The sequence below is a fragment of the Halichoeres trimaculatus genome, unplaced genomic scaffold (assembly GCF_033239565.1).
Source record: "Halichoeres trimaculatus isolate MK-OKI-2021-1 unplaced genomic scaffold, fHalTri1.1 fHalTri1_scaffold_12, whole genome shotgun sequence".
Lineage (NCBI taxonomy): Eukaryota > Metazoa > Chordata > Actinopteri > Labriformes > Labridae > Halichoeres > Halichoeres trimaculatus.
This window is the reverse complement of record NW_027437190.1, coordinates 27,850,563-27,876,291: the sequence shown is the minus strand read 5'-3', so window position 1 is coordinate 27,876,291 and position 25,729 is coordinate 27,850,563. Positions and strand designations below refer to the sequence as shown.

At 40.5% G+C, this 25,729-nt stretch overlaps 1 protein-coding gene across 1 annotated transcript in view; it reads right to left on the bottom strand.

Moving 5' to 3' along the window:
• Nucleotides 1-3,434: 3,434 nt before the first annotated feature.
• drd2l (dopamine receptor D2 like) overlaps nucleotides 3,435-25,729 on the bottom strand; it is a 32,964-nt gene continuing 10,669 nt past the window's right edge. Inside the window, exons 2-8 of the mRNA XM_074683483.1 lie at nucleotides 21,798-22,193; nucleotides 18,436-18,545; nucleotides 14,639-14,775; nucleotides 9,962-10,179; nucleotides 9,636-9,719; nucleotides 7,506-7,869; nucleotides 3,435-4,451 (exon numbers count right to left, since the gene is read on the bottom strand). Coding sequence (XP_074539584.1) covers nucleotides 4,255-4,451; nucleotides 7,506-7,869; nucleotides 9,636-9,719; nucleotides 9,962-10,179; nucleotides 14,639-14,775; nucleotides 18,436-18,545; nucleotides 21,798-22,166 — 1,479 coding nt within the window. The 5' untranslated portion in view covers nucleotides 22,167-22,193 and the 3' untranslated portion in view covers nucleotides 3,435-4,254. The remainder of the gene's footprint in view (nucleotides 4,452-7,505; nucleotides 7,870-9,635; nucleotides 9,720-9,961; nucleotides 10,180-14,638; nucleotides 14,776-18,435; nucleotides 18,546-21,797; nucleotides 22,194-25,729) is intronic.

Below are 25,729 nucleotides of genomic sequence, written 5' to 3'. Positions count from 1 at the left end.
GGTGACAACATAATGCTAACAAGAAGGGGTGGGAGAAAAAATTGATGTATTGGGATTTATTGTTTGACAAAATCAAAATTGTGATTCTTTGTCAAAAAATATTTTTTTTTTCAAATTCAAATTCTTCATTTTAGTCTTTGTTTATAAATTGGATTGGAAAAACGTACTGCTTTCCTCCAGCAGAGGGGGAAATGTTTCTATCTGACTCATGTAGTGTGCATTTTCTGGGAAGATATGGCTCCTGATATAGTCTGTAGACATTATCATCATTTAACATTTTCACATGGTCTGATGCTGTAAAAAAAAAAGTAAACTAAAAATTTGCAAAAATCGTAAATATCAAAGAACCGCAATTTAAGTCAATTCGGCACTTCAAAAAATCGTTATACAATCAAATCACGAGAATAGCATATCGCTCCAGCCCAAGGTCATAACAGGTGCTTTTCAACCAGAAGGTTCATGAACTTTGAGTAAAAGTTCCCGGGGGGCTACATGACTCCTATGGCCCAAAGTTTCCCCAATCGACAACCCAGGTAGAATATCCATGTCCTTCAAGTGGCATGTGGAGAAAAAAAAATTGCAGTTATTGCAGTACACCACCACACCAGTAGAGGGCTGAAAGCTGAGTTTTACTGTCTTCCTTTCATACCATCTGTGTGGAATCGCTGCCTCCTCCACTTCACATGACACTGACTGAGTGAATAAAGCGGACAGGCTCCATTAGCTCCAGTGTTGGTGTCGGAGTCCTTGTTTACTCCATCAGGCAGACTTGTGCCAACGTGAACTCCTCAGATACTCACATCTGCCAGCTCCTCCTCTCTGAGGGATCAGTCAGGAGGGGAGAGACGGACTAAGGGAGCAGCATTTGCAGCTAAATAGGATTTTTTTCTGATCTCAGTGCAGAAGGGCATCAGTAAGATTTACTGAAATGAAACTCAGGAAGCTTCCATTCAGAGGAAATAAAGCAAAGTTGGACCATTTCACTGATCAGCTTTCTATCAATCAGGGCTTGAAACTCTAGAAATGATTCAAGAATCAAATTTTGTGACACCACTCTGTCTTGTTGTGGTGTTGTGGTTACAGGAGGCTGGAGCCTATCCCATCCTTCATTGCTGCATAGGGATGGATATGGATTACCAGTTCCTGTTAATAATCAATTAGAAATAGTTCAATCCATCCACACAATTAGCTTTAATGCTCAACAATACCCTTGTCAATTCTTTACATTAAGATGTCACATGATGTGCCATACATTAATCATGCTCCTCAGTCAGCAGGAGAATTTTCAAAACAGTGGAGGACAGATTGAAACAGTGGAAAGCTGGGCTTCACATCACTAGAAAAAGGGAAAAAAGGTAAGAAAATATTTGTCTACACACATTAAACACCAAGAGTGCCATGCTATATTTTTTCACTTATACACTCAATAAAATGTTGACAGAAAACCTGTAAAGCCTACTTTTGGTACACAGAAAATTTACAGGACGAATTGAGAAAAAAATCAATAAAGAATCAGATCGATGAGTGAAATAGATAATAGCATTTACTTTAATTAAAGCTTATCAATATCAATACCCAACCCTATAACTGCATGTCAACAACTTCTCTCTCTCTAGAGAGAGAGAATTTCCTGTCTTTCTTCGGCCATACTATCATTATGGTAAAAAAAATCCCAAAACTATGACTCAACAAACAACAAACATAAAAATGTCTTATTCCTTGGTTTTCTTGGTTTCACAATGAAATTTGAAATCTTTAAAATTCAGTTAAGTAAACTCTAAGTTAAAGCAACAAAAACAACTTTTTGAAGACCTTAAAAGTTATTTTATTTATTTATTTTTAAGAAAGAACTTTTTAAGCTCCAGTGAGGAACTTTCAGTTGTTTCCATCTTGAGCCCCTAAAAAGTCCCAGCTGATTTGGTCAAATACACACAACAGTAGCTTTCTTGAAATCTTGACTTTTATAAAAAAAATGGTTAAATGTATTATACACCAAGAATATTTGCAACAGAAAATGAGGCAACCACATTGTTTTCAGTCTGTTTACTGATCAGTTGAAAAGTCCTCACAGGAGCTTTAAAGGTCCCATATTATGCTCCTTTTCTGCAGTTTAATATGGATCATTGATGTCTTCATGAAATGGTAATAACATGTTTTGTTCCAAAAAGCCAATAAATCAAACACAGCAGCATTGTTTCCAGGCTCTCATAGCCCCTCTGTTCAGAACGCTCTGATTTAGTGGGCGTGACCTTCATATGTAAATGAGCCACCGCTGATACCGCCCCGCTCTTCTACATCACTGAGAGCGGGGCCACAAGCTTCGAGTGCACAATGTTTAGAAAACAGCAAAGCCCGTTTACCCTAACATTACAGGCTAAAACAACAGGCTAACCGCAGCGAAAGTTAGCATCCTGAAGCTAACACAGAGACAGGGGGGACACTGAGGAAAAGCTCTTACATCTGCTCCACACCACACAGCATTTAAAATACTCACATTTCCAGGGTCCAAGGTTTGTTGGTGGATGGTTGGTATGCGCCTGGATTCAGGACCAGTCTATTCTCTAGACCTCTGTTGTACTGTCCAAAGTTGGAAAAGCAGTCGGCCGTGAAGTGACTAGCACACACATGCACAGAAATGTGCCAGTGTAGCTGGCACATTTCCTTGATAAATGAACTCTACCCATTTAGTCTTGTCTTCTTACGAGATGGGAAGCTTGTGCATGGAACTAAGTGACTGTTTACAGATACCCCCGAACGGGGAGGGGGTTTGGGGGTATCTGCTTCGGTGGACCAATCAGGTCAGGCTTGCTCCTGATTGGTCAAAAAAGGGACTCGTTGACGTCGGCAAACCCCCAAAATCCAAACAGCTTGTTTCAGGTCAGGATTTTACATTCCCAAGCACTACTTAATACAGGTTTTGTCATTAAATATCACATTTTGTGGGCTGGGAGGAAAGCCAAAGACCCACAAATTTCACTAAAGGACTTAATAAAGTGATTTTTGCATAATATGGGACCTTTAAGTCAGACAAAAATGTCAATGAATACTTCAGGGGCCTTGATGCCAAAGATTTTCTTTTTAAATAACAAATTCAGAGTTTCATATTTATTTCCTAATTCACCAAAATTTAAAACACACACACACACATATACACACACACAGACGCTCGTGCTAACCTTGGTAATAGAACCAGGCATGTTGGAAATTCAGTAATGAGATATGCACAATACTGTTGTGAAGGCTGAAGGATTTGAATAGAATAAAGTTGATTTAAAACCCTTTGTGAGAAGAAAAAGTCTTGTTTGGAAACCTTATTTTTAACCAAATATCTTTTATACTCTCTCTTCTTCTTGAGGACCTTTAACGACCTCGGGTCTTTGATGAATACTCAATCATTGAATCACTCACGATGATTCAGTTACATTTCCCTTTCTCATTTGATTTTTATTAAAACACACATATCTTTAGAAGTTTTCTTTTATTCAGTTTAATTCAGATTAATTATGAACCATGAAATAAATATTGTAATGGTAGTCTTAATTTACAATGGTCACACATAACCTTTGATCCCTCTTCTTTACCAAAATATTACAATGAACTGCTCCAACATTTATGTGACGAAGTCAAATCTGGAAATGTTCACATAAAATTGACAGATTCTGTTTTTGTCTCGGCTCTTTATCACCACAGCAACAATTCGACCTTGATGTAACTTCAGTGGTTTTCCAAAGCGTCTACCCTTTGGCATGAAAACACAATCAAATTTGGTTCTAACACCAAGGTTTTTATATTTGTTCTTCTTGCCTCCAAAGGCAAGATTGACAAGCTCATGGGAACACATAACAGGATGCACTTTGTTGTGATTAACAAGAGAGACAGCAACGACGATTCTGACAAAAATCAATCACTGGAAAATCAGTCAAATCAGTTTTTCAGCTGTAGAGAGATTCAGACCTCAAATGTTCTCTTTCCAGACTGTTTTCATACGACAGTGTCTTTATTTTTCTCTCATAAGCATTTCTTGCTTGTAAGAGAGTTCTGCTGCTGTACTTAATGTTTGAAACTCTTTTGTTGATATTATAGTTGTTTTTTAATCCTCTTGATACATATTTTTGTCTTCGGTTTTCTCAATGTCCATATCATTTGCGAAATCAGCCGCCCAATCGACTGTCATCCCCTGACTCGCCATCTCCACCCTCTCGCCCCTGACCCTGAATTTTTAGCCACTCCACTCCCACACGCTTGAAGTGTCTCTCAGCAGTGCAGGATTTTGATGAAGGCTTTGCGAAACTCGATGTTGAACGTGGTGTAGATGACGGGGTTGACGGCGCTGTTGAGGTATCCCAGCCAGGTGACGGCGCTGTACAGTGAGGGGGAGATACAGCAGCTCCTGCAGTGGGCCTTCAGCACGTGGGTCAGGAAGAAAGGCAGCCAGCAGATAATGAACACGCCTTTGAGACATTGACAGGAAGTAGGTCAGTGAAGTAAAGAGAATCAATGAATCAATAATATTACATGTTGAAATAATTGGTTAAAAGTAGGCCAGCCGATTGATTGGTGCCAATTTACTTAATTTTGGGGGATCGGTGATTGGTGATCAGTCTTAACATATAAAACTGATCTTATATACCTCCAGGGACAGTTGACAGCCAGCCATTGTTGCTTTTTGCTCTGGGACCTAAAACTCAGGTCACTTTATTGGTTATTTGCGTTAAAACACAAGATTTTAGTTTTTCACAGGTATTGTTCAATGATTTTCAATAAAATAAGATTGGAACATTGAAGGAATATGCTGTCAGTTATATAAAAAAAAAAAAAAAAATTGGTATTGGCAGGTCATGCCTTTTAAAGATTGGTGATTGGCCAGAAAATTGTGATCGGCGCACCCCTAGTTAAAAGTGACAAAGTGATGGTTCAAAGTGAGTGATAAGTGATAGCCAAATGTAGCATTTTGGTTTAATGGAAGAATTAAGGATTGAACATTTTTTGGTAAGAGCACCAGTTGGAACATGAATTTAAAGACAAAAAAAAATTCAAATGTTAGCCCGACTTACAGATTAATGTTTGACAGAGTATGCTGAATGTAATAGGGTAAAGTACATTATCAGTTGGTGTAGCTAATACATATTAATTGATAAAACCAATGTTTCTCATAAAAATCTGATATTGCGCAAAAACATACTTATGAATATGATTTTTGGCAGTCTACTTATTGGAAAAATGAAATTTAAGTGACTTTTAACCAACTGACCCAAAAATAAAGAAAACCATTGATGTCGACGGCATACTGACTTGCTCAGCACAACAAAAACCCATAATACCAAGTTTAGAAATTAAATACTATAAACATACTTCAAGATGATATCTCATTAAAAAAACAAATTTAATAAAAAATAACTTATTTCATCAGTACACATGGCTCAAACTAAAATGAAAAAACGTAATGACCTTTGCACTGTACGCCAGGAGTTAAGTCCAGGAGACCAGGTTTTGGCTCCCATGCCTGTAGTGGGATCACCATTTGAGGCAAAGTTTTCCAGTTGTTGAAAATTGTCAGATCTTAACTGTGTAATTTCAACACCAGGGCATAAGAAGTCCTAAAAATTATATTATGTAAACTTTCTGAAACCTTATTACAAGCGTGAGTCTGAGCCTGTCGTAGGTGGTGGTGGTTCTGAGTCTGTGCGTCCTGTGCTGACAGTCAGCTCTGTGTCCATGGATACAGACCGGGACGGGATTCCTGAGCCTGATGACAGTCTGTTGTATGGCTGGTTAAAAATTCAGAATCTCTCAACAATTTAGATAAAATCCTGTCTCACTTGTCTGAGTCCAAGCTTCAGAAGTTTGAATTAATCCGTAAGTATCCCTGTTTGCCTGGAGATGTGCTGTCCCGTACTGACTGGATTGTGCATGACACTGATGTCAGTGATGGTTGAGTGTTAACAATATCTTCTAGGAAGTTAGATTATTTAATGCATGTCATACTTTTTTGTTTCCACCATTTGATAATTAAATGGGACGGATTGTTTAACTGGTAAAAAATGTTAAAATGTCATGTTAAATTTTTTGATATCAACCCTTATTTGTAACTGTCCCAGTTGTGTGTTGATTTTAGCGCCCCCTTGTGGACAAAGCAGTCTTTCCTGCCTGAGGTTAAAACCAGCTGGTCAGAAATAGATACCCTTCTTGTCGATAGTTTTTTTTGTACTTTATTTGGTCTTAAAAAGCCTTTGATACCAGTTTCACTTTGTTGCATAAACAGTTAAAATCTCCTTACAGAAGCTTTATAGTAGAATTGAAGATTAATTCAAACTGTGACTGAAATGAAACCGTTAAAAAAAATAGTTTAAGGCGAGAAAATCTACTTTAAATGGCTGAATAAAGAGCAGGATAAACTGTGGGAAAGGTATTCCAAAAAAGTGGATAACTTCCTAAAGTTACATCTTTTTGGATGCTAGGAAAAATATTGTTGGGACATCCAGCTTCAGCAGAATGAAAGGTCAGAGCGGGTTCTGTGGGGGCTAATAAATCTAGAAACATCTGAATTAGAGTATGAGTGAATACACGTCTGTGTACCACCAGTGTGTGCCAGAAATTGTGCTGAGATCTCTTATCACTCCCTGTCTCTGTAATTCAAACAGAATTGAGAAAGTGCTGAAACTAGACATGGATAAATGATGAATGGATAGAGTGCTTCATCAATCAACAGCTGTGTCACAGTGGCTGTGTCAAGTCAGAGAACAGATGAGGTGGCAAAAATCAAAACATAAATGATCAAAACAAAAAGTGCTGTTGATGTCAGGATATAATAGTTTCTTCTGCTGAAACAAGAACAGCTTCGAGTTTTCTCCACATGTACAACAAAACACTTAAACCTCCTGTCAGGAACCTTCACTTTGTGTTTCCCCTGAGGACTGAGAGCTTTTAATCTTCCTGCTGATCTTGTGCTACATCACAGACAGTGTATAATTACGGACATTGCTCCTTTATGTTCCCACATAATAGGATCTAAAATCAAATACTGCCTTTGGCACTGACACATTCTGTGCACAGAAGCGATCTTTTTGGTGGTGCCGTCAATCATAATGTCACATCCCCTTTTATTTTAAGTAAACTTGACAGAAAAATGAGCACTTTGGTTTAAATTAGCATAATAAAAAAGAGCCCAATAGCAGACACCATGTGAGAGAGAAAAAAGTGACACACATTCAAATCTTTGAGTTTGACCCCTGTCTCATCTGTTGAAATGGAGAACTTTGTGATATTTCTCCTTATTTGTGGTCTGGTTTTTCCATTTCCAGGCCCTATGGGAGCACAAGTATTGATCAGTTTGTTTAATAGTCAATTTATATTCTTGATAAAACCTGAAGTTATTAAAAAAATGTGCTCTTTCCATCGGCACTCCTCACATATTCATGTAGAAAAGTTTGTTCTCAAGAGTAGACTGAGGCAGCTTTATGCCAAAGTGTCTGTTTACCTCTCTGTCTGCATGTCCTTTTACTCACCGAGAACAATGGCGAGCATCTGTGTCGCCTTCCTCTCCTTCTGCTGTGACAGCCTCCCTCTCACCCTCTCCTTGGTGATCCCCCACCTGTCTCTGCCCACGCTGCGCTCCCTCCACCCCTCCTGGCCCCTCATGCCACCCTCAAGGGTAGGAGGGCGAGGCATCAGGGCAGATCGAGTAACCGTGGAGGGGTGAACCGGTGCAGGTCCAACAGAGATGGCCAAGGAGATCCTGGCCCGCCCTGGGCAGGAGGAGGTTTGGGGAGCAGGAGGAGGAGGAGGAGGAGCCAGGCTTTGCTCGGTATGTGGCAGGAACTGACCGGGCTCCACATCGAGAGGATGAACCACGGCTTCCTTTACCAGAGTCTGACACAGGAGGGAGAGGAAGGATGGCGGGACAAATAAAGGTGTTGATACAGGGTTCCTACAGCTTAAGGCAAGTTATATTTAAGACTTTCTAGGACTTTTAATGACATTTGAAATAAAATTCAAGACCAAATTCACAATAAACACAAATGGAAAAAACACCACAGCTGTTTTCCAATCCGCCTACTACATACTACATGTGAATGTAGTATGTAGTAGGCACTACATACTACCCACTGCTTTTGCATGTAGTATGTAGTATGATGGTTCTGTTGGGTCTGTATTGTAGTATACTGCTCTTGTTTCACTACTCTTATGAAATGACAATAAAGCTCCTTGATATTTCCAGTCTCAGGAGGCGGAGCTACAGATGATGTTTGTTTTTTTGCCTTTAATATAAATATACAAAACAAGCTATGGGCAGATCTCGGCATTTAGTTATTTTGTCAATCATATCATAGCAGACTCATCATTCTTGATTTTTAATCTTACATCAAAATTGATATCGCAGGCTGAAAGTAAATCTGGGTTTTTATTTTTACACCTGATGAAAAATTTACTTCCATATAATCCACCTACGGTTATAAAAACGGTAATTAGTCTTAGATATGGGCTTTAATGAATTTGTAGAAGTAAATTCCTCTAAAAGTGACAAGATTTACAGGTGTTTCTTTCTCATCGCTTCACTTCTATCTTCTAACCTTAGTGTTGTTGTGTTGTAGTTGTAGTGCTGACTCCTTTTACTAGATGGTGGTAATTCACCGAAACCTGCCACTTGCCACCTGCATTGACAAACAGCGTCAGCGCTGTGCATTGTGGGAAACAGTATGCCAGGAAGACTGGTCAGTTGGGGATTTTTGGCATACTGCAGATTTTGCAAGTTTTGGCATACTAACTACTAGATACTGAATTTCAGCCAAAATAGTAGGCACTGCTAGTGTAGTAGGCGGTTTGGAAAACTGCCCACATCAATTACATAGGGTTAAGGTTAGTTAATAGAGTCCCAGCAGCAACCACATCAAAGTTTTTTGGTTCAACTATCATGATTACATGATGTTACCACAAGAGTCACTTGGTAATTACTTAAAAAAAATGTTAGCATTTATTTTGAGATTTTGGACTATTTACAAATATACCAACACGTGTTGCCATTTTTTAAGACTTTTAAAGATTAATTTGAGACATTTTAAGCCCATCTAAGGCCATGTCGACACGTCACTGGGTAAACCAACTGACACGTAAACCAACATCCCCCCTCACTCATTTTCAAAAATTCTTTCGCCCATGCACAGCGGTCACATCAGTGGCTCGAGGCATGCCCATAATGGGCAGTGTTTTCCAGACGTAAAACCTGTACCAGCCAATCAGAATGAGCCCCCATCATTCAGCTGTGAGGTTTGAGATCTGAAACCTCTGTTTCCCAGCGTCCACTCTGGGTTTTCCAAAATCTGCACTTTGGCCTGAGTTTTCTGAAAACATTGTTTGCAGTGACGTAAAGCTGCGTTTTTAAGTGGACGACAGCCACATATACAAATATATGTAGTTTCCCAAATACCCGGAGTAGTGTAGCCTCATGAATTCATGAATTCATTGCCGTTCAAGACTTTTTAAGGACGGGAACCCTGTAATACTTGATAATGAAGATTCAAAAAGGCACAAATAAGAGACTGAAGCTTATCAAGCTCATCTTAGAGGAAGCAGATTATTAAACTCAATATTAGAGAGTGAGTGTGAATAGAAAGAAATGTAGAAAGTCCAACAATTACCACTTTCTTGCGCTGTGGGCCGGCAGTGGCAGGCCTCAGGATCAGGGTGCACAGCTTCACGTCCTCTGGTTGTGTGCACTTGTTCTGAGAGGAAAGGACGTCACAGATCAACAACAGGAATTTTATTCTTGGGAAAAGCACTGGTGCTGTATTTTCTAAGTGGTTGGTATCAGGAAAAATCGTCTCTTTCAGAATAAATGTAAACACGTCACTCCTTATGAACATTACACAGCTTCAGGGAGAGCTGAACAAACTGACAGAATGATAACTGGTGGAAAACTTTTTGATTTTTGGATCAAGTGTGGATTAAAAATGACTGACTCTACCTTTCTGTGTCTGTGACCTTCCCCGATCTCAGCAGCGCTCTGTGAATGAAGGCCGTGTCTGCGAGGAGGTGCGGTGCGTCTGCCCCGTTTGCGCAGCACCAAGCAGATTTGCGCGTACACGAGCAAAGTCACGATGAAGGGGACGTAGAAGGAGGCCACAGATGAGTACACCACAAATGCCGGATCAGCAAAGCTGCACGTGGTGCCTTCACGGCTGGCTAAAGCAGAAAAAAAAAGAATAATGCAAAGATCAATACTGTAAGAAAACTTTTAGACAGAGTTTCATATATATTTTTTATATTTGGTTCATTTCTGGAGATGGAAAACCTCCCCATGATGATTATATTAGCTTTATTACCAAAAGTCTATATTGGTTAGCGCAGAAAAAATATACGTTTTTTTTTTGTTTTGGTATTTCACTACTCAGTTTGAAGTGAGTATGTTGCTCCAATCACAAGCATGTGCATCTTGAGGCGAAGGAGTACAGGAACACTTTGTGGGGAAGCGTGCTACTCGGTGTGAGCTCTGATAATGGCAAGAAGAAAGTGGAGGATAAAACCGTGACTGAGTGTTGCCAACTTAGAGACTTTGTCACAACATTTCATGACTTTGAAGACCCCTCTGGTGAGTTTTTATAAAGGCAACAATTCTTGCGACTTCTCTGGAGTTTGGAAAATCTGAGGTTCAAGCTTTGATCTCTTCAATGGTCAGCGTGTGTGAGTCCCTCCCCTAATCAAAACACAGACAGACAGTCCTCCTCACTCACAGCGGTCTCCTCCTGCTGCTCCAAAGCAGACAACTGCATCCAAATGTATTACGCAAGTGTGTGTCTCATTATGGACACTTCTGCTGGTCCCCAGCCCTGATTAAGGAGGAGGGTTGATATTTACCTTCACCTAGAAGGTTATGTTTTTTAAAGGATTCTTTATCATTGTGAGATAGGGCTGTTTTCACCATATGTGTATATAACTCCATGATAAATGGTCAGATTGCTTTGCAAAACAATACAAGACAAGGTCACCATAATTTCTGACAGATGTAAAAGTACGATCCAGATCCTGGCAATATTCTGGATACTAAGATCTGGAATATAAAATATGTACTGGGTCATCATAATTTTCAACTCTGTCAGGTAAATAATTATTGTACCAACCTGCAACTAACACCAAATTGGAGCAGACAGTCTGCTGAATGGGAGTATAACATTAAAGTAGGACTTAAGTGTTGTGTGACAATCATAATATGCTTGGTGGAGGTCTGCGCTCTCTGAGTGCTTTTCTAGTTTCTCTCTCCTACAGAGTCCATGACAATTACATATGAATAGATTATTCTGCAAATTAGACAGCAGCGTCATTTAGTGGCTTTTAGTGACTTCTGGAACAGCCATTAGCGACTTTCTTTACTGAGAAGTTGGCATGTTTTAACTAGCAATGCTTCACTCAGCTGTAATGATGTCTAAATGGGAAATAGCCTCATTGTTTCAGGTTTTTCTTTACTATACATGGCATAATTGATTACAAATAATCTGTGAAAAGTGGATTATTACGGTGATCTGGGGTATTAAAACAACAACAATGTGCACTGAACTGAGTCGCAAACCGTAACCATTAAACCGTGATAAGAGCCGAACCATGGTTTTTGTGAACTGTTTCTTCTCTACTGAGAACATCTCTTAGTTTCTTGTTGCTAAATTTTAGTATTCTGAATAAAAGATAATAACACAACAAGTGGATAACAAATCTGCTGCCTGAAAGAAATGAAATTTCTTTTCCTCTCTCTTTTTTTAAATGTAGGAAGTAGGTAACTTTTATCGCACAGCCATTTGAGCACCCGGGTAAAAACAGTATTACAGAGGCCGAGAGGAATCTACGTAACATGTTTTTTTCCCCCATCATTATCATGCAATTTCTGAGCAGTCTGGTCCTTATGTGAGTGAGATATTCCTCTGTGTGTTCCTGTTTGGTCACAGCAGCAGGATGTCAACTCGAACATTACTTTCTGTCTCACACTCTTTCTCAAGTGTCTGCCCTTCAGTTGGATATGAGCACATTAAAGCTGAAGTCCCCCTTCACAGCTTCATTAAGTCAGAGGTTAGCCGCCGAGCATCTCCTCCCCTGCTCCTTTTGTGAGACAACAACCCAGTGGAGGATTATGTGTGCCCACTTGTTTGCAGTGCAGACGTCACCTGTCGTCCTCCCGATTAGAACATATGGAAATATGTCACCCAGCGGTCTGTGCGTCTGTGTGGGTAGATCCCCAGGTTTAATGCGAGCCTGTTTGCAGCATGCTGAGGTTTGTTGACTGAGCAGATGTTCTGAATTTGTTTACCTTCTCATTAAAGATTGAAACTGAACGCAGGGACAGATGGTCCTGGAATTTTCAGTGGCTGTGTTTGAATTAGAAAGTCTACATTTAGCTCTGGGAGTGAACACCTGAGAGAAGATGGAACCAAAACACTGCAACATAAAAATAAAAAAGAGCAGCTGTGGTGTAAACTAGCAAAATCCAAATTTTCCAAAAAACAGTATTAACTAAAAACAAGACTTCTTGTGCCTAACCTCCATAAGTGTAAAACAGCCCACATGGACACATTTATGACCAAGCAGCAGCACATTAAATAAAATCCTCGAGCCATAACGAGGTTATTGTCCCAAATGGGCTCTAGAGCAGCGGATGCACCTGTTACAAAGCTTTTAAATACAGCGGAAAGAAGACTCCTAAAACCTCCCTCATGAGACACAAAATCCTCCAAAGCCCTCTAAAACCAAGGCCAGACACACACTGAATACTTTCAGATTTTGGTCCATTTCAAAATTGTAGGAGAAATGACACATAAGAACAGTTTAGACCAGAGAAATCAAATCTAGTTGGGCTGGATTTTCAGACTAAGGACATGAGCTGGGCCACACATTTTTAGCAGCAAAGTTAAGTGGCTGTGGCCCTCTCCTGAGCTATGCAAGTCTACTCTATTGTAGTAAAGCTCTGGTTGTAAGACGCAGTCAAAGTCTGAATTTTAGCCGCCCCCTCATAACATAGCTCCAGAAAGGGCAAACACATTGGTTTGATTTTTGGACTTGGTGGTAAGATAAATAGTTTCAGTCCAAGCAGGACTAAACAGACAATTTTCCTTGGTGATTTACTTTAGAAGGAGCTATTTTCACCTGTGTAAGACTGTTATGTTAACTTTTCAAATGCACCTGCTCAATGATACAATGCCTTGTGGGTTAGTTGCCAGGTTAGGATAGGTGTTATAGTCAACATACACTCACTGGCTATTTTATTAGGCACACCTGTCAAAATTTTCGTTAACGCAAATTCCTAATCAGCCAATCACATGGCAGCAACTCAATGCATTTAGGCATGTAGACATGGTCAAGAAAGGTGATTTAAGTGACTTTAAACGTGGCATGGTTGTTAGTGCCAGATGGGCTGGTATGAGAATTTAAGATACTGCTGATCTACTGAGATTTTAACGCACAACCATCTCTAGGGTTTACAGAGAATGGTCCCAAAACACAAAATATCCAGTGAGTGGCAGTTCTGTGGGCCAAAATGCCTTGTTGATGCCAGAGGTCAGAGGAGAATGGACAGACTGGTTGGAGCTAATAAAAAGGCAACAGTAACTCAAATAACCACTGGTTACAACTGAGGTCTGCAGAAGAGCATCTCTGAACACACAACACGTCCAACCTTGAGGCAGATGGGCTACAGCAGCAGAAGACCACACCAGGTGACCCTCCTGTCAGCTAAGAACAGGAAACTGAGGCTACAATTCACACAGCAACACCAAAACAGGACAATAGAAGATAAGAAAAACGTTGCCTGATTGGGGACATGTTTGCAATGTGGTTTGATGTACAGCAGCTGTAAAGCGTGATGGTGCTGAAAACACGTGAAAACTGGATTGTCCAAAATTTGATGCTTTCCAATCCTCCAAAAATAGCCATATCGGGTGCCAATAGTGATCAGTGTATCAGATTTGGACATTCCTAATTATAATGAGCCCAGAATAAGGTCATATCCTGTCATTGCAGCACAAAGAAAATCTAGCCTTTAATCTTCCTTAAAGCCATCTAGTGTGTGGCCCATCTAAGACAGCAACAGATCGAAACTTGGATCTAGCAATGCAATAGATTCTGTGGGTTTGGTCCAAGCAGCAACCTCCGGTCTGGGAATATGAGACAGTGCGGAAGTGCAAAAATCTGCTGTTTCTCGAGTGTCAGCTTGAGGCTGGCTCCGGAAGTACAGGAAGTTACATGCACACCAAGCCAAAAAAAGCACTTTTCAAAGCAGAAATTAACCCGTTTACAGCCTGGTTCAAAAAACCCCCATACAGCACCCACTGTATGGGGGGTGAGTTTTTTTTCTAACTCTCCCTTTTAGAGGATATTAAGATCGCAAACTCACCCAATCAGAGGCACAGCTCAGGGTCACGTGACGGACAGGCGCCCTATAGCTGTACGCGAAGCTCCTGCCACTACTAATATGGCCACTATAGCCGATGTGCTTCATTTTCTGTTTCAGAAACAGACGGGTGACATCGGGGAGACTACATCCATGTTTTATACAGTTTATGGTTTGGTCGTCTTTACATTTTGGACTTCTGTGTTCATAACAGATGCAAAAATAAAAAAAATCATTCTCCAACAGTAAATTTCAGATGCAATCAGCCGTTACCAGTGTTGTTGAGTCCAAACAGTAAAGGGCAGGAGATGGCAAACGAGAGGAACCACACCACAGCGATCATCACTGCCACCCTCCTCCTGGAGCTGTACCTGGTGTTGTAGAGCATCGGCATGGCCACTGCTGTGTATCTGAAGAGTATGAGCAGAGCACATGGAGCAAATGTTAGCAGGCCTCACACACCCACACTTAAACACACACGTCTAGTGTCTGTGTCTTAACAGATATCTGTGTGTACTTCACATGTTGATGAATCTTCAGGCGCTTGTTGTCATGCTTACAGATATTTTAAAACACACTCAGGCCATTGATCCACAGAACAAGCAGACTTTGAGTTCCCTCTCAAACAAATCAAAGACACACTTGTCATAACTAATAAGATGTCTGTATTATGAATGCTGGAGTGAGCAGTCTCCTCCAGGCTGCTGCTATTATTAAGACCCTACAGGTGAAACTCAGCTTTTAAGAATTTCATATTCCTGTTGTTTGCTACAACATGCAAACATTTCAATATGCAAATCCTGAAGAACAGAAAAGGTTTAATGACTATCCTGTTGTTGTTGTTGTTGTTGTTGTGGTTGGCTGTATAAAAACTTGGCAATAATATTTTCATGTCTCATCAGTTAAGCTAAGTTCACACTTTTCAGTTCAGTCTTGTCCTTTTCCCCCTTCTTGTTTTATTTTTTAGTGATATCTCTCATATCATACCACATCCACAAAACAAAAAACAGGAGAAGAGTGATGAGAGATGTTCAAAAGAGCTAAAAGAGGATGGGGAAGGCAGAGCCAGAGCCCGTTTGGGCAAAGACTGGGCTCTACCTCCCAGGTCCTCCATTTGCGTAAGACAAGAGGAGGTGGAGTGTGAAAAATGAGATAAACAGCTTTTTCTAACTTTTGTTTTGGCCTCTACTGACATTATTTCACTTTATCCAGCCACACTGAAGTGTTTTTACTGCTTTATCAGACATCTCCTTGCTCAAGCTCTGTCTATGCACTCCTGATTTTCAAGCCTTTAACCTTATACATTTTACAGCAGGAGTGTCCAAAATTATTTTCACAGAGGATCACATTTGATTTTGCGAAAATGACCGAGAGCCATTTCTTCCAGTGATTTCTGTAAAAAATTAGTCACTAAGTGCTGCTAAACTTCTTGTGCCGTCAATACAGACTTGTGAACTCAAACCTCACCTTTCCCTTTACTGTCTCTTCACACCAGATGATAAGTGGTCAGTTTTCTGCAGCGTCACGTGCTGCGTAAACATCAGCAAACTCTGCTTCTTCTCTAGGAAAATGTTCTCCATTAGGGGGTGAACTGGGAAAAATATGTTGGATGTTTAAATGGCAGGATCTGTATTTTCCAGGTTTGTTTTCTATGATGATTATTTTGACAACAAACAACCTTCATAACCTAAAATGTTTCTTATCCTGCATTCTGATCAATTTTTTCCACACCAATTCACCTTCTCTGCGTCATTTAATGACTTCCTCCAATATGTTTTTCAAACCCTCTTATTTACACATCATGATGAATTCATTCATTTCAAAATGTCAGAGCTGTTGATTTTCTGCCTAGTTTTAAACAAGTAGCCTATGCACAGTCCAAATATAGTTTAGTGAGACGTTACTAAATTGACTCGCGTTTGGTTTGTGCACTTGACACAAAATAAAAATGTAACAATTATTTAAGATGATTTTTCTAGTCTTCATCTCCTGAATAAACCCTTGTTTCCCTCCTTGCTGTTCAGCCTCTGCACCTGATTTTAAAGGTACCATATTATGCAAAACTCACTTTATTAAGTCTTTTGGTGAAATTTGTGGGTCTTTGGCTTTCCTCCCAGCCCACAAAATGTGATATTTAATGACAAAACCTGTACTTAGTAGTGCTTGTGAATGTAAAATCCTGACCTAAAACAAACTGTTTGGATTTTCAGGATTTGCCAACGTCAGCGATTCCCTTTTTTGACCAATCAGGAGCAAGTCTGAGCTGATTGGTCCACCGGAGCAGATACCCCCGAACCCCCTCCCGCCCACTCCCCTCCCCAGTAGCAGGGAGGAGACTGCCAAAGTTGAAGAGCCATCATTGCTTTGTTTTTGGCTGTAAACAGCCACATAGTTCCATACACAAGCTTCCCATCTTGGAAGAAGACAAGACTAAGTATATAAGACTATAGTTCATTTATCAAGGAAATGTTCCAGCTACACTCAGTAAAACTGTGCATGTGTGTGCTAGTCACTTCACAGCCAACTGCTTTTCCAACTTTGGACAGTACAACAGAGGGCTAGCGAATAGACTGGTCCTGAATCCAGGCGCATTACCAACCATCCGCCAACAAACCTCGGACCCTGGAAATGTGAGTGTTTTAAATGCTGTGTGCTGTGGAGCAGAAGTAAGAGCTTTTCCTCAGTGTTCCCCCTGTCTCTCTGTTAGCTTCAGGATGCTAACTTTAGCTGCGGTTAGCCTGTTGTTATAGCCTGTAATGTTACGGTAAACGAGCTTAGCTGTTTTCTAAACATTGTGCACTCAGAGCTCGTGGCGCCGCTCTCAGTGACATTGAAGAGTGGGGCAGTGTCAGCGGTGACTTATTTGCATATGAAGGTCACGCCCACTAAATCAGACAGTTCTGAACAGAGGAGCTATGAGAGCCTGGAAACAATGCTGCTGTGCTTGATTTATTGGCTTTTTGGACCAAAACATGTTACTACCATTTCATGAAGACATCAGTGATCCATATTAAACTGCTGAAAAGGAGCAGAATATGGGACCTTTAATTATCTACACAAAAACAGACTATGACTTGCTTTGTCTGCAGGGGGCACCAAGTTTAGCACAACTGAAAGTTTCCTCAGGAGCTTCAAAGTGGTTTTAGAAGCTGCTGTCTTGGCAAGAAACTCACAAGAAAACACTAATTTGTACATCCTTCCTCTTATCATGGCTTAAATTTGGCCATAATTACACAAAAGACACTGAAAATGATAAGCTTATCAAGGATTACGCTGCTTTATCTAATTACTTTCTACCATTTGAGGTCTGTCTGAGAAGCACTATGCCTCCTAAACTTCTAATCTGATGAGGATTAAACACCCCAAATTAAAGTTGCCAGCACTTTAACCTTGCAGTTGCAACTTCATTTTAAAACAACTCGGGCATGAAGCCCAGACAGCTTTCTTATATCCTCTACCACTTGGACAAAGCAATTAAAGGCAACTTTATCCTTACGAGGCACCGCATCAAATTACACACCACTAAGCTTCTACGGCCTCAATGTGTCACTTAGTCTGAGTTATTAGGATAAAGCTGCAGGCACTCTGCACATCGGGAGTCCGGTCACCTCCTTTCACACCCATTAAGAGGACGACAGGTTGAACAACAAATCCGAGACCCCTTCATCCATAAAGAACAAACTGTGACGACTGCAGAGGTTAACGTGAAAGACGCACGTCATCACCTGCTGGAGGTAAAATGGATGACTTCAGCACGTGGAGCCTCTGTCCCGCTGGTTGATGGATGAGTCTTTGAAATTTTCACTGGATGTGTGCATTCTTTTTACAGCAGCTCTTTGTTCAGACATTGCATTAATCAAGACTGATGTAAGATTGAAATAAAACATTAAAGATGTCATGTATTGATTTGCTGTTGGCTTTATCTTAAAAAAGAACACACTAAGGAGAAAATGATGAGGCAGAGATAAAATTTCAGAAATGGGAGAAAGATGAAGAGGGTGAGTTTGAAGTCTGATAAAACAGAAGCACTATGGGGAGAGGAAAAGAGTTAAGTCAAAGGAATAATTCACCTGTCGATGCTGATGGCACACAGGTTGAGGATGCTGGCGGTGCACATCATGACGTCAAGGGTGAGCAGGATGTCACAGTGGATCAGACTGAAACGCCACTCTCCCACGACCTTCATCAAAAAACACAAGTTCACTTCAGGTATATCTCCAACTTTTAAAGCTCTTCACTCAACCTTCATATTTTACAGTGTTAATTACAACCAGATTACAGAAATCTTCCTTCATATCTCATCCTATAGCAGGATTTTCTTCTTAAGCAACCCAATTTAACCCCGAAGAATTTGACGCCATAATTATATCTTCATTTTCTAAGTCCAAAAAAAGAGAATGGCTATCTGATTAGATAAGAAATAATGGATTATAATCATTATTTTACCCTCCGACATTAATTATTCATAGAGTGAGACCTGCTTTGTTATTTTCAGTGGTATGAAGACGGATGCGATTGTTCATGGTTGCTTTAATTTATTCAGTAAGTTTCTTGGATCTGGTGAAACAATCACTGGCATAGAAAGTTGGAGCCTTGAGCTGGAACTGATTACAGCTCAAACTAACTGATTAGAATTAATCACGGTGAAATGTTCTGCATGTTTGATGGATAATAAAATCAAACTGTGGGACACTTTTTCCTGATTCCAAAAGTTTGATGCTGTCCTTATCATTTGGAGTCATGAACTAATAATCAAGAGTTTTTAACTGTTAGCTTGGTTGTATTTTAAAGAAAATATGCTAATATACATAAAGCCTTTTCAAATTATGAGTTGCTGGGTAAAGGATTGAATTAGTTCATTATATTTGAAATAAAGACCAGGTCACTTCTTCAACCTGGTTAGACTTCTGATAGAATCACTCTGGGTTAAATACTCTGTTTCCCATGAGCACTATCACCCACTGTCAGAAGGATGTGATTCTTGCCAAGGCAAGTGTTTGTTTTGGAGCAGAGCTTTTTTTCAACAGTACTTTTCTTTGTTCAACACAACTTTTTCCAGGATGCAAATATGGCAAGGACTCATGCTGATTTTTTCTGTCCTTTCATTTTGGAAGCTGATGCCAGTCATAGTGGTCTTGGGGAAGTACCCTCACAGGAGACAGACAGAAGTGTTCAGCTCGTAGTTAATGCTGGTCATGGCCCGAGGCCTGCTGAGCACAACATAGATAATTACAGCCTCATACAGCTTCATGAAATTAGAGTTTTGGCTATGATCAAAAACTTTTGGGAATATATATTGGGGCACAAGTGTGTGGTTTTAGCAGAAAATGATATCTTTATAATTCTAGGGTTTAAGACTCCAGGTGGTGCTGTACAGATTGTACACATCACTGCTTGCCTTGCCGCACAAACCAATGAGGTAATGTATTTATTTGGAGAAATGTAGCTCCATATTTTGAAATGTTTCAACTACCATATTTTCTAAACTCAGGCCTTGTTTACATGACAATGTTTCATCCGAAAACACTAATACGCAGTGAAAAAAACCTGTGTTTACACAGATACGCCGAGGGACTGAAAACACTGTAGTAAGCATGCCAGGCCTGTAGTCGGCGCTAGAACTGTCTTGTCCAGAAGCAGCTTTTGGGGGATCTCAAAGTAGTAGTAGTAGTATCAAAGTAGTGTTTTGGGGAATACTAAGTGCAGAAGTGGAGCAACAAATGCACATTTTGTCGAAAGACAGTCAGCAGACACAGCAGATTGAGCAGCACAAGCACAACATGGTAGCTTGCGATGATTGTAACAGCTGTACTGTTGTCCTGTTTTATGTGCTTGTGCAAAGCGGAGTATGATGTCAGATTTTCCACTGAACACGCCAGCTTACTGTTTACACAGTAAACAGTAAGCAGTAACAGTGTCGGCAGCGTTTCAGAAAAAATCCACTCTAGAGGCTGTTTTCAAAAGTTTGCGTTTTAGGGTCGGCTAAAATGTCGCTTCCGAGTAAATGCGAGGGCAAAAAGGTTTGTTTTTCACCCTAAATCTGTTGTAAATGGCCCCTTAGTTTGTATTTAAGAGTCAAGGAGGTGAGCAGACTCATTAGCACTACTTGCAGCCCGGTGCTCTGAGACGTGTCTGTAACGTGTAACCTAAGTGAATCATGGTTCTGTCCTACCAGTGCTCCTCTACCAACTCAAACCTTACCAAGCAGAGCTAACGTGACCTCACTCCTCATTTTTATTGAGAGACTCTTAAGTTTGAACAGACCACTGCAGAATAACTGCTACTGTCATCTTGCTCAGCTTGAAGTGAGGTTGCCGTAAAAACTGCTCCCCCTGGTGGCTGGCTGCAGTATAGGTAAAAAAATCCATCTCCCCAGCCACTCCAGACGAGCTGTTGTCAAACTTTACAAAATAATACACCTCGTAGAAATGTTTCTCACGTTTGATTGTTGTGGTGATTTGAAGATATCATTTAGCTGCCTTGTATTTAAGTCCCCTTTTTTTGCTGAGAAGTTTTGTTTTCATTAGTTATAAGAGGTTAAAAAACAGGTTTTACATTACATTAAACAATGGTTGACAGCTGCCGTTCTTATGTATTTTTTTTTTCGGGATTGTAAAATATGTCAGGAGGGAGAGCCAAGAAGAGATTAGACTCTGCCAATGGTGGCGCCCATGAAGGGGGTATTTTGGCTTTAAAACTGTACAATGGTAAATGGCGAAGCAACACTGTTCATTCTATATAGAGTCAAAGGTCCAGCCCCAGTGTCCACCATTACTACAAAATAAATACAATATTTTTCTTTCTTCATGACAACAGACACATCTTGCTTCCCATTACTCAACTTTGAGGGGCCGGCGTGGGGTTGTCATGGGGATTTTGTGCTGTAAAACCTGACCACAGATACTAAGGGGAAATAACCAATTTTGGCGCTGAAAATCTCATCTTAAAATGTAGATTATGAACAGTAAAATATATAACACTAAATTTTTTTTAGGCCTCTTATGAATTCCTCACAGGGTCTTTAATAACGTAAGGGACAGAACTTTTTGTGTGAATGGAAACAGATTTCTTGGCTGATCTTTGCAGCTACATTAATAATTTATCAGTCAACAAAACCTTGATTTATAAAGGAGCTCAGCAGTGGATGGACTTTAGTTTTAACATCAAAGGCCTAAAACTGTTATGTATAATGCATCACTATCATTTCTGACTGCTGCAATGAAATCTGATTTCTTTGCACTTTCTACGTGAGTTTAGGTGACTCAGGATCAAGTCAAAGATTTGGTATACTATCTGTCCCCAATGGATATAGCTGGGAGTAACTTTTTTTCACTCATTTGTTTATTTTATTATTTTTGCTAACACAACAGAAAATGAAAGACTGCTGACTGAGTACGATCACAAAAACTGAGAACAAAAAAAAAAAATGCACCTCCAGGTAGACCCCCCAGGGCATGACCAGCGTGGCCAGCAGCAGGTCAGACACAGCCAGCGACACGATGAGGTAGTTGGTGGTGGTCTGCAGAGCGCGCTCCCGCGACACAGCCATGCACACCAGCACGTTCCCAAACACCACGCAGAAGATGAGGAGCACCAGCAGCACTGCATAGAAGTTATACGGAGGAGAGGAGGAGGAGGGAGGGCTGGTGCAGTTGGAGGAGGTCAGGGAGGAGGAGGGGGAGGGGGAAGAGATGGAGGGGTATGAGGGGTCATGGGTGACAAAGACAGAGAAGTTGTGCTGCAGGGTGGAGAAGAGGAAGGAGGGAGGGGAGGTCTGGTCTGAGTCGTTGAGCCTGGTCATGATGTTGCTCCTGTGGACATGATCGACCTGAAAAATGACATAAAGAGGAGAAAGAGAAAAAGAATGACAAATGGACTGTTAAACTCTGCTGTGTACATCATTTAAGAACGATCGGACAAAGATTAGCTTGAGGCCACAGAGGAGTAAAACAGGTGAAGAGGAAAAGGTTATTGTAGCAGGAAATTTGTCTTCACAGAGGACACAGAGGACATGAATACAAATAACAACACAAGGTCAGAATCAATGTCAGAAACACAGAAAAATGTCTCTTAGACATTTTGAAGTTGTAAATTCTGCCTTTGGTTCTCTAAAACTCATCTTTAAAAGGTGATACAGAGGGCAGAGTCGTGTTTCTGTCTCTGACTTTGCGCAGGGTAAACAGAGACGTCTGATGAATGCACAAGACTGGACAATATTTGATGCACCAATGTTTTGAAATTCATGTTGGTCGACACTGACTCCAAAACTAGACAATAAAATACCTGTCTTTTATGGTAGAGAACACCGAGGCTCTGTGAATCCTCTTAAGGAGACAATGTGTTTGTCTGATGATGGTGCACAACTGAATACCAAACATCCTATAATCACCTTCAAACTCCATTGACATGACTTAACTTGTGTGTATGAGTGTGTGTGCAAGTGCAAGTGCATGTGCGTTTACTCCGTCCCCTGGGCTTCCAGTAAAGATGGAGGTTTGGAGAGTCTGGCAGGTGCACAGACCAATCAGGACTGGCAATTAGTAGGGATGTCCTGACACCGTTTTTTTGACTTCTTATTCAAAACAATATTTTCACAATATGTTTTACCAATACCGATACGTTTCTCTGATAAATCCTGCACTCTATTGGGTGATTCTGTTAAAAAGTGAGCCCTTCTGGCACCTCTTCAAGGCACACTCACTTAACAAATGTTGCAAGACACTGTTTTACTATCACTGCTTTCCAAAGAGAAGTAGTCCCACACAGCGGACATTTGTGTTTGCAACATGGTTTGGTTTAAAAATCAGAAAAATCAGAAATACTTCATTAATTCCCGAAGGGAAATCTCTTATATTACATCAGCCGTAAAGCGAGACGGTACTGAGAACACATGAAAACTGGATCGTCTCGATCTTGTAATAAAATCTGATGCTATCTAAACCTCCAAAAACAGCCATATCAGGTGCAGATATTGATCAGTGTAATGGCTCGGGACATCCGTAGCAACTAGATGGCGTAAGCTTCAAAATGCTGGCTGGAAGTTCAGTCAGGAGTGATTGGATTAGAAGTGAACCTTTGCCCGACCTCGTCTGTATTCTGCATAGGAGTCATTAGATATTGAGAGATATCCTTGGTGTAACCAACCAAGATTTCAGCTGTTAGCTGCTAACCTCAATGCTAACCGTTGCTAGGTCCAATGTTCCCTGCAGGCTGAGGAGAAGGATCTGTCTCCAATAAGATGGGCAAGCTAGCCCAGCAATTGAGGGGATACCAGAAGGAAGAGCCCTCTGGTAGCATCATGCTGTTCATGGGAACATAGCTATCAGAGCTTACACCAGACACAAACGCCACATTGAAGGATTCCACCTGCTGTGAGCGGCAGGGCTGAACAATTAATCAATTTTAAACCGACATCGCAATGTAATAGTGAGCAATTTTCAAATCGCAAAGGCTGCAGTTAGAGGGAAAAAAAAAAGTTTTTTTGTGCACAGACCTGGAGGGAATATAGTAACTTGTACTTGTTCTCCCTTAAAACCATCAAAAGGCAAAATGCTGTTTTTTTTCTGGCAAAAAAAAAACCCTGTGGGCTACAAAGATCCATACAGTAGACGGTAGAGCCATTCCCCTTTGTCACTTTTTTTCTGTATGGTTTGTTACTCTTACTGACAACTGGTAGTCAGTAAAATTTCACAGTATTCTGTTTTCTTTTTCAATTAAGAATTGCAAAAAATACTTGTTTAAATGCTAACAGTATCCGTGGTTGGTTAGTCATACTATAAAATTACTTAAAACTTGTGTTAAGTGAACAATGCAGAAGATAAAGGTCCCCCCCCAAAAAAAAAAAATTGTATGCTAAATAGCAATCGCAATATTGGTCTAAAAATATCGCAATTAGATCATTTTCCAAAATTGTTCAGCCCTAGTGAGCGGACAGGATAAAGGAGAGCTCGACTGAACACATCGGTGAAGAAGACCAGCTCAGTCCTGGACCCTGTGGAGGTGGAGGCTGACTGGGGAGATATGGCCAAGCGGCTATTGTGACCCCGAATTCCCCTTAGGGCATTAATTCTATTCTATTCTATTCTATTCTATTCTATTCTATTCTATTCTATTCTGTTCTATTCTTTAATACCATAACGTCTGGTTTATGTTACCCCCTTTCCCCCTTTAACAGCTGTTTGGATGTGACAACTTTGAAAAGTAAAACTCAGATGTTCTGACTCTCATTTTACACATTTTCAATCCGTTTGTCAAACTTTTCCAAAGTACAGTGAACTTGAAGTTAAACAGCCAGGCACAGAAAAAGTAAAACCTTTCACCCTTGTTTCCCTGGTGTCTTTATAATTGCGACTTTTTATTCATTGCTCTTCTATTTTACATCTATTATTCATTGTATGCCGTCTATGAGCCAAACTGTCCCTCTGGAAAATTAAAGTGAAACTCTATTTAACCTCTAATCTGGCGCTCAGATGGAGCCATTACTGCAGAATAATTGCTTTAATTCAATTTGTAGAGTGAGCTGAGGACAGAGCAGCTCTTTGCACAATAGAGGAGCAGAGGGCCGCAGCACCAACATGTGCAAACTGTCATTAACACCTGTTCAAGGACTCAACGGATTCATGCATGAGAGCTGGAACAGAAGCAGTGTTTGTGTCCACATGTTGAGGACAAGAGTGTTTCACGAGGATCGCCGTGAAACAGATAACCTTGAAGGAGCCGTTTGAGAATCTTTCGCTGTGTTTGACACTCCAGCATAAAAACAGTCAGACTCTGCTTTAAATGTCAAACACGGGCTGACAACAGGTCTGTTCCACATGAGGAAGCAAAATACAAACACCTTTGAAGCCTGAAGAGTGTGGGGGGGCGCATGAGGCAGAGTTCAACTGAAGCTTTATTCTGAATTTATTCAGAAGCTCATTTCTCTGGAGCAGCAGGATGATCCCCTCAGAAGTGTTTACTTCTTTTTATCAGCTTGAAAATCAAAAACTACATCCTGAACTTTGAGATCAGAGGTGAAGAGGGGTGCACTGCAGCATTTACATGTGTAAACTGTTTATTAGATAGAGAAGCAACCAAGAGTAAGAATCCAAGAGGCCCACAGTCAGTCCAGGCTCAGCCAGTCGGTGTAGTTTTGAGTTAAAAAGCTTCGTCCTTGTCATCAACAATATTAATGATGAAGACCCGACTGACTTTAAAGGGGACATATCATGCTTGTTTCTCCTTTTCACTATGCCAGACAAGGGTGCCTGTAAAGCATTTCTGCCCTCAGTACAAGTCATTTAGTTCCTTCATTGCCCCACAATAGCGTTCTCAATATCCTCATTTTAGGCCATTCTGAAGATCTTGTTGAAACGCTCCGTTTCC